The sequence below is a fragment of the Nanorana parkeri genome, unplaced genomic scaffold (genome assembly GCF_000935625.1).
Source record: "Nanorana parkeri isolate BGI_ZX_2015 unplaced genomic scaffold, ASM93562v1 scaffold1215, whole genome shotgun sequence".
Classification (NCBI taxonomy): domain Eukaryota; kingdom Metazoa; phylum Chordata; class Amphibia; order Anura; family Dicroglossidae; genus Nanorana; species Nanorana parkeri.
The window spans coordinates 449,018-458,237 of NW_017307483.1; the positions used below are offsets into that span (position 1 = coordinate 449,018).

The 9,220-nt window shown below is 47.5% G+C and overlaps 1 protein-coding gene across 1 annotated transcript in view; it reads left to right on the forward strand.

The window, feature by feature from the left end:
• SORL1 (sortilin related receptor 1) overlaps window positions 1-9,220 on the forward strand; it is a 66,914-nt gene that overhangs the window by 26,814 nt on the left and 30,880 nt on the right. Inside the window, exons 18-25 of the mRNA XM_018568605.1 lie at window positions 688-819; window positions 2,184-2,275; window positions 2,951-3,197; window positions 3,277-3,415; window positions 5,821-5,994; window positions 6,119-6,232; window positions 6,894-7,016; window positions 8,097-8,216. Of these exons, the coding sequence (XP_018424107.1) occupies window positions 688-819; window positions 2,184-2,275; window positions 2,951-3,197; window positions 3,277-3,415; window positions 5,821-5,994; window positions 6,119-6,232; window positions 6,894-7,016; window positions 8,097-8,216 (1,141 nt within the window). The remainder of the gene's footprint in view (window positions 1-687; window positions 820-2,183; window positions 2,276-2,950; window positions 3,198-3,276; window positions 3,416-5,820; window positions 5,995-6,118; window positions 6,233-6,893; window positions 7,017-8,096; window positions 8,217-9,220) is intronic.

Consider the following 9,220-nt stretch of genomic DNA (forward strand, 5'->3'; position numbering starts at 1 on the left):
CACTCACCTCATAGTTCTAGCCGACCTGTGACAATGAGACTGTCACAGGTCGGCTCAGTAGATCGGGAGGTGAGAGAACACATTCCGGCATTCGCTCACCTCTCGATCCTGTCACGGCTCTCTGCCGTGACAGGGGAGGGGCTGGATTCCCCGCTCCGATCCTCCAGCGCTGACTGGCGGAACGGACGGGGGAGGGGGCGGGTACAGCTGGCTCTGCCTCTAGATAGGCAGAGCCAGCTGTCACTCACGCAGCTGGGCGGATCCCGGCATAATTGTCGGGATCCGCTTCAGCTGCGGCGTCTCAGTATACCGCGAGCAGCAGCTCGCGGTATACTGTGGCGTCTCAGAATAGCTCGCTATATACTGAGCCTAGGGTGACGGGAGGACGCTAGTTTGTGTCCTCCCGTTACCCTAAGGAGAACTATGGGGAAAAGCCTTAACCCCATAGTTCTCCTTTTAATGGTGCTTATAAAACATATCAAACCAGATTTCTTATTTTGGCTGGTTGCAAGCCTTTGTTTTCATCCTCCATGTGACGGGATTATCATTTACAATGGTTGGACTGTACAAAATGTTGGCTCCAATGTGTCCAACAAAGTGAATACCAAGATGCTCATTTATCCTGATCTGACCATCAGAAAATGTTTCCAGGAGATAATACTGTGTGTGCGTTTTGTCTCCCTGCAGCGTCTGTGTCTAAATGGCAGCACCGGGCAGGAAGTCCTAGTCCGAGCCGGATTGGAAACCGTGGAATCCCTGGCATTTGACCCCATCAGTCACTTACTTTATTGGCTTGACGCTGGCAGTAAGAAAATTGAAGTACGTCAATGGCAGTTTTAGCGTAAAAGAATGTTTTCATGAACGATTATAATGTAAGGCACGATATGAGAGATGCAGGATTTGGCCAAAAGTTTGTGGTCACCCGACCATCACACCTATATGAGTTTGACATCCCATTCTAAAACCATGGATATTAATATAGAGTTGGATCCCCCTTTTGTGGCTATACCTGCCTCCTCTGTTCTTGGAATGCTTTCCACAAGTTTTTGGATCGACAATCCAGTTAATCACAAAGATGGTCAGTAGGGTTGAGGTCGGGGCTCTGTGCAGGACACTCGAGTTCCTCCACACCAAGCTGGTCACACCGTGTCTCTATGGAGCTGGCTTTATACACAGGGGACAGTCATGGTGGAACAGAAAAGGGTCTTCACCAAACTGTGACTGGAAGAACACAATGGTCTACAATGTCTTTGTATGTGGTAGAAATAACAGAACCTTCACTGGAAACACCTGAACTCTATCATTTGGAGGGGGGTCCATATAGATTTGGCTATGAGGTGCAGATATCAAATAAAGAGATACACAGTGTTGTGCCCATTGAGTCAAAAAGGTATTTGTGAGATCAGGGTACTGATGTTGGGTGAGAAGACCAATGACACATTCCAATTCATCCCAAAGATGTTCAGTAGGGTTGAGGTCGGGGCTCTGTGCAGGACACTGGAGTTCCTCCCCACCAAGCTGGTCACACCATGTCTTTATGGAGCTGGCTTTGCACACAGGGGACAGTCATGGTGGAACAGAAAAAGGTCTTCACCAAACTGTTACCACAAGGTGGGTAGAGCCCAATTGTCTACAATGTCTTTGTATGATGTAGATGAACAGACCCTTCACCGGAGACACCTGAGCTCCATTACTTGGAGGAGTGTCTGTATACTTTGATCATATAGTGTAATATGAATAGTCACGTCCACAGGACAATATAATTATTGGAAGAGCTTACTTTGCAATTCAAATATAGAAATACCTTTTTTGTGAGAAATGCCCAAAATGACAGAATTGAGCATTGCTATTAACACATGAATATCCCCATACTCCCACACTGATAGGGCCTGAACAGGCCAGCGGTTCCCTCCATGCTGGTCACAAGCTAAAGCCCATATGAGTCCTGCTTTGTATTTCCTGCCATCGTTGTTCCTTTACACCTGTGCAGTCTTGTGAAGATTTGCCTTTAGGATGCCACACTTCTAAGCAAAATCCGGAGCCTCGCCCTTCTGTTATCTACATCAGTTCATTGCCCTGCCCGTTCAGATATAATTGCACTCATAGAAATGTTAGAGGCCAGGAGAGGATGATAAAAATGGAGGGTCCATATGCATACAACTGTTAATCAGATTGTTTTGCAGGTTGCCAACCCAGACGGGGACTTACGACTGACTGTTCTCAATTCCTCCATCTTGGAAAGGCCCAGAGCTTTGGCGTTGGTTCCACAGGAAGGGTAAGTCACACATACCAATCACCTAGAAGCATTTTGGAAGTTCAAGAAATCGATTAGCCACTTCCTGTCTACATGCCTTCTCTTTAGCATTGGCTGCACCGCATTGCTCTGAGTTAGCAGTTTAACCTTTCTGATCTCCATCAGAAGCCCGTGCATTAGGGCTGACAATGAAGGAGAACAATAGGGAGCATGGCCACCCTATTGCACGAAGTGCCTAAACAAGGATCTACATGGCAGGATTATCAGGGATTATTTTAGCGAAAGCTGCAGAATGTTAAAAAGTATTTTGAGATTATGTTGATGGATGTAAAATGTATCATCATGTAATCATGTGAAATGGATCTCTGCGATTTACCCAACCCCAAGAGAACCCCCCTCCCCCCAAGAATACCCCCCACCAATTTTTTGTAAACCCCTTTACATATTGCTTTTTATTCAAGTCTTCTTACTGGTGCTGTGATGTCAGTGCAGCCTCCTCTGGCAGCGGAGGGTGGCATTCTTGCAGGACTGAATGGTGATTTTATAACAACGTGTGAGCTCTGCTCAGTTGTGCAGAGCTTACAGGAATTGGAAAGAATTAAGAATTAGTGTCATTCTGCCCTGATGAGATTTTAGTGATTGGGTTTACATATAAAGATGGAAATGTGGACTGTGCCAACATGCTCTTGCCACCAGGTTGATGTTTTGGACGGACTGGGGTGATGAGAGACACGGCATCTACAAGAGCGAGATGGACGGTACCTCTGTGAGTCATCTAGTCTCCGACGGCATCAAATGGCCCAATGGGATCTCTGTGGATGAGAACTGGATCTACTGGACTGAAGCTTACATGGACCGGATAGAGAGAATAGACTTCAACGGACAGCAGAGGATGGTGATCCTAGACAACCTGCCCCATCCCTATGCCATAGCGGTGTTCAAGGTAAGAGCGTGGGATAGGTGCGCTTCCGCCTCGTTTACCCACGTCGCCGTTTCCAATAATCTGTCTCTTCCGATCACAGAACCAGATCTACTGGGATGACTGGTCCCAGCTGAGCATCTTCAGGGCATCCAAGTACAATGGCGCCCAGACGGAGGTTCTGATTGGCCGGCTGTCTGGTGTCATGGACATGAAGATATTCTACAAAGGAAAATGGGAAGGTAATCGGATACATAGGGATCTCTTTATAATCATTGATCACAATTACAGTGGCTTTTTTTTTTTCCCCTTGGGGGAAATTTAATTTCCACCAATTACACCTATTTATTAAAGGAGAACTATGGGGTTAAGGCTTTTCCCCATAGTTCTCCTTAGGGTAACGGGAGGACACAAACTAGCGTCCTCCCGTCGCCCTCGGCTCAGTATACCGCGAGCTGTAGCTCGCGGTATACTGAGACGCCGCAGTATACCGCAAGCTGCTGCTCGTGGTATACTGAAACGCCGCAGCTGAAGCGGATCCCGACAATTGTGCTGGGATCCGCCCAGCTGCACGACTGACAGCTGGCTCTGCCTATCTAGAGGCAGAGCCAGCTGTACCCGCCCCCTCCTCCGTCCGTTCCGTCAGTCAGCGCTGGAGGATCGGAGCGGGGGCGGGGGGGATCCAGCCCCTCCCCTGTCATGGCATAGAGCCGTGACAGGATTGAGACGTGAGCGAACGCCGGTATGTGTTCACTCACCTCCCGATCTACTGAGCCGACCTGTGACAGTCTCATTGTCACAGGTCGGCTAGAACTATGAGGTGAGTGAAAAGCACGCGCCTCATAGTTCTCCTTTAACCTTTAACCTTCTCTGTGTATTTCTCTGCTAAATTCCAAACCATAAAACAGCCCCATAAAGTCTGCAATCAATGACCGACTTTTATTTGTATTTTCACAAAAACCTTCGCTCTCCGTTCTCTTAGGTAAATTTGACAAAAAAACAAACAAATTAGGTACAAAGTTGAACTTTTGTTTCGGCTCTGCTTTACTGTAACAATAAAGAGTGACTCCGGGCACTTTGTGTTTTGGTTTTGGATAGCGTGGGGTAGAATTCAGGTTTGTGTCGGGATTTTATTTCCATGCTGTAGGTCGCAGGGGCAGGATACAAATATTGTGTTGGATTTCACTTTTAGGGAGGTTTCTGTCAAGAAGTGTAATGTCACTGGTGACGCAACTCCAAGTATACAATGGTGCCACAAGGGGACACTTCAGACAGAAACCACAAAGAAGGATGTTCAAAGATCGGCTTTTACGATTTGTCAAAGCTGCACTCTGGGCACACACACTTTTCATATAATTACATTTTTCAATAGCCAGAAATTGCATAAATCCACTGTGTGGGTACCAAATACCTATGCAAACCCAGATATAAGCTTGTAAAGCAGTGATGTGATATCACTGTGCTGTACATAGCTTATGTCCAACTAGGGTCCAGCAAAGAGCTGTACTCTTTGGCTTGGTTATATTCATAGAGGTTAAGTAAGCTCTTGTTGGGGTGAAATGCATTGAAGGAGAAGAAGTAGGGGTTGGCCAAGAGCTATATGCTTTGGCTTGGTCATAGAGGCTAACTAAGACCCGGTTATGGTGAAAGGTGTCATAGGAGGAGGAGGAGGAGCTTGGTCTTGCACTTATGTACTTTTGGCTTGGTCATGGAGGTAGACTAATTAACTTTTGGGGTGAAACGATTCGGAGGTGGAGCAGAGGTAGGTCTTTGCAAGACCCTGCTCCTTTACTATGATGTGATTTACCTCAACAGGGGCTTAGTCAACCTCTGTGACCAAGCCAAAGCACTCCACACTTCGCCGCACCCAGATCCTTTTCCACAAATGTGTTTCACCTCAACAGGTGCTTACTCTACCCTCTATGACCAAGCCAAAGCACACAACCGTTAGCTGATGGTTACGTGCTGATGGTTGTTTGCTTTGGCTTGGTCATAGAGGGTAGAGTAAGCCCCTGTTGAGGTGAAACACATCATAGGAGAAGGAGTAGGGTTTTGCAAAGACCTATATGCTTTTGGCTTGGTCATAGAGGTTGACTTAAGCCCCTGTCATAGTCATAGAGGTTGACTTAAGCCCCTGTTAGGGTGAAACACATTGTAGGGAGGAGTAGAATTTCTTGAAGAGCTATGTACTTTGGCTTGGTTGTAGAGGTTGACTATGCCCCTGTTGCGGTTAAATGCAGCAAAGGAGCAGGAGCAGGGTCTTGCAAAGAACTGCAGACTTTTGGCTTGGTCATAGAGGTTGACTTGAGCCCTTGTTGGTGTGAAACACATTTTAGGAGGAGTATGGTTTGGGGAAGAGCTATGTGTGCTTTGGCTTGGCCGTAGAGGTTGAATAAGTCCCTGTCGGGGTGAGACACATCAGAGGAGAAGGAGCATGGTCTTGTGAAGAGCTGTGTGCTTCTGGCTTGGTCATAGAGGTTGACTAAGCCCTTGTTGGGGTGATGTGCATTGGAGGAGGAGCAGGGTACGGCGGAAAGCTATGTGATATGACTTGGTTTTGTTAAGTTGCAATAAAGCTGTTTGAAAAAAACAAAAAACAAATGGCAGATGTACCACATTTGATCGGTCTCTTTTTTTCCCTGTACAGGTGAGAACGCCTGCTCATCCCACCCCTGCAGCCTGCTGTGCCTGCCCAAAGCCAACAAAGGCCGAGCATGTCGATGTCCAGATGGAGGGAAGCAGCAGGTGTTGCCCAGCGGGGAGGTGCAGTGCGACTGCCCACAGGGGTACCAGCTGAAGAACAGAACCTGTGTGAAGATGGGTGAGTTCTGTGTGATCCAAAAAAAAAAATCCTTCACACCCTAACCAGATATCAGTATTGAGTGAATGCCCCTTTTACAGCTGCAGCGAGAGTTTGCACTGATCTGATGTTTCCTCCTTTACAGAGAACACGTGTCTGCCCAGCCAGTACCACTGCAGTAACGGCAACTGTATCAGCAGCATCTGGCAGTGTGACAATGACAACGACTGCGGAGACATGAGCGACGAGAAAGACTGCCGTAAGTCATCCTCCATATGACCTAGTTGCGTGAGTAAGATGTTCTGCACTAAGCCCTCGTTCACACCTGAACGTTTTGTAGCGCGTTCTACGCTCGACGAACGCTCTACAAAACGCTAAAAAATATAAATCCCATTGTATTTAATGGTCTCGTTCCCACCTTGGCGTATTTCCGCCCGTCCCTAACACGCTACAAATTGGGCCACGCCTGAAAAGGTACAGGTACTACTTTGGGCCGTTTTGTTGCGCGTTTGCATTGGGCTACAGCCAAGTAGCCTTCGGAAACGCGCGGCGGTCGCGCAACTTTTTTACCGCGAATCGCGGTAAAAAAAGTGCGACGGTCGCGCGACAGACGCGCATATGCAATACGCCTAGGTGTGAACGAGACCTTAGAGCCTGTCAGATTTAGTCCGTTGTGCAATCAGATTCCTTTAGAGAGCTGTAGACCTGCAGTGGTCACTCTGGGCTATGCAGGATAAAAGGCATGGGAATCACAAGACTGGCTTAACGGGATTAGCCAATGGATTTAGGTTGACAATACACGGCCCTTCATGGTTACAAAAGTCCACTGTATAGATAATGACATTAATATTACAATCACAGTGTTGGTGCGCTGTGCTTTGTTCTTTTAATAATCTTTTTTTGTTCTTTTATGTTCTCAGCAACCACGTCATGTGACCCGGATACACTGTTCCGGTGCCAGGAATCAGGGACCTGCATTCCGCTCTCCTATAAGTGTGACCTGGAGGATGACTGTGGAGACAACAGCGATGAGAGCCACTGTGGTGAGTCATGTGTAGATTTACCCCAGCTGATGTGCTGCATGGAACCTCTTCTATTTGTATGCTACCAACGCATCCCAGAGTACACAGGCCATTCACACCAGTCCCTGCCTCCTGAAGCGGACCTCCGGCCTCTCCTGCAGCCTTGCACACTTGTAACGGCTCCTCTCCTGGACTGAAATGGCTTCCTCTGATGTCATTGCACACTGGGAGCTCCTCACAATGTGCATTAGAAGCTGCAGCAAGTCAGATAGAGCTCCGCCTCGTTTCCTGGCTGCAGGACGTCCAGCATCATGTAGTCTAACCTCCCCAGCCTGACTCTTCCTGTCCTGCCCCTTATATTCATTGGATTTCAGTTGTGTCCATCATGGAACCAGAGGTCTTGCTGCACTCCTTACCGGAACATCCAAGAGACCCGTAAAGACGGGTGGGTGCTTGTAGTTACCACGGACGGCACCGTGAATAACACAGATGAAGAAATAATGTCACCAGCACACCATAAGCGTAATTTAGCAAAAGTCCATTTAATGACACATTGCCCTTCAATGCATTGAAGGGCAATGTGTCATTAAATGGACCTTTGCTAAATTACGCTTATGGTGTGCTGGTGACATTATTTCTTCATCTGTCCATCATGGAGACTCGGCATCCCATGTGGGAGTTACCTAGGGCTTTCCGCATGCAAATACAGCCTGCCGAGGAGCGCCTACTTCAGACTGACGCCTGCCCATCAAGGCATTTGGTCGGACGTGTCCTGCTGATGTCATTAAGATGCTTCTCAGCTTGACAGGAAGCTACCGACCTCCTCGGATATGCAATATTGGTGAAAGCTGAGCGTCCTTTTCTATCACCGCCCCCATTCCACAGAGCTGGGTTGGGAAAGTAGCCTGGGGTGATCAAAAAGATGATATTTGGAGGCAGATTTACTGAATTGTGTGAATGAATAAAGGCTATGGAATGTTGGCAGATTATTGTCATATGTTTCAGCATGCAATGACTTTACTTTAACCCAAATATGAATTATGTATCATATTGCACATATATCGTATCATATTCATATTTTATATTATTTACATAATCCAGAGGCACACCAGTGTAAGGATGATGAGTTTAACTGTAGCTCCGGTATGTGTATCCGCCAATCCTGGGTATGTGATGGGGACAACGACTGCAGGGACTGGTCCGACGAGGCCAACTGCTCAGGTAAGTCCCCAGCTCCATCCTCTTCCTTCAGCACTGCATTCTTGAATTTTCAGTCAGGGAGCATACACTCATAACATCATCACCAGTCACCTGATTACACTACTCAAGACTACACGTCCCATCATTCATTGCGTCAGCGCCCATGTGCCCCTTCATAAAATTTGGCTGACGTACTTTTGCTACTTTACACATCAATGGTTCGGCCCCACCTGGAATATATGCGGTGCAGGACCAGAGCTATGAGACACGGCTACTAAATTTAAACATGTTTACGTTGGAAGTAAGGAAATTAGGGGGGGACATGATTTTCATGTACAAAATGTTCCATAGTCATAGCAACATTAGCAACAAACTCTTTGAGATTAATTCCGTAACAAAGACTAGAGGACACCACCTAAAACTGGTAGGAAAAGAAAATTCAAACACAAGGGGCGGAGGGGGTTCTTCTCAGTCCTCGCGGTTAGGATCTGGAACTCACTGCCTCAAGCGGTAATTTCCGCAATTCATCTGGAATCATTCAAAAGGCTTTTGGACGACTTCCTGCGAGACCGAAATGTACAAGGGTACAGGTACTCTTAAGAATGAGAACACTCATGGACACACACACACACGGACACACACACGGACACACACACGCGGACACACACACGCGGACACACACACGAGAGGCATCTGCTGTTACTACAGCACCCACCCGACCTCAGGGTTTGTTTTTTCCGGCCAGTAGTTCGATGGGACACACTTTGTATTGAGCTATACGCACAAGACACGCCACTTCTCCTCCTGCAAGGGAAGCGATTGACAGTAAGCTCCCAAGGTAATGCTGTCAATCAGTTCCCTAGGAGAAGGCGTGTTTTTCTTTTGGGGTGCCTCTGCGAGTCAGCTCAGGTAGTGTTGTCATGTTGCCCTGGAATCCTCTCCCAGGAATGCGCGTGAATGGGTGGCAGGGTTCCAGGGGGTCTCATTAAGGCAACATAGCCACCTGCAAACAGAATGGGGGGGGG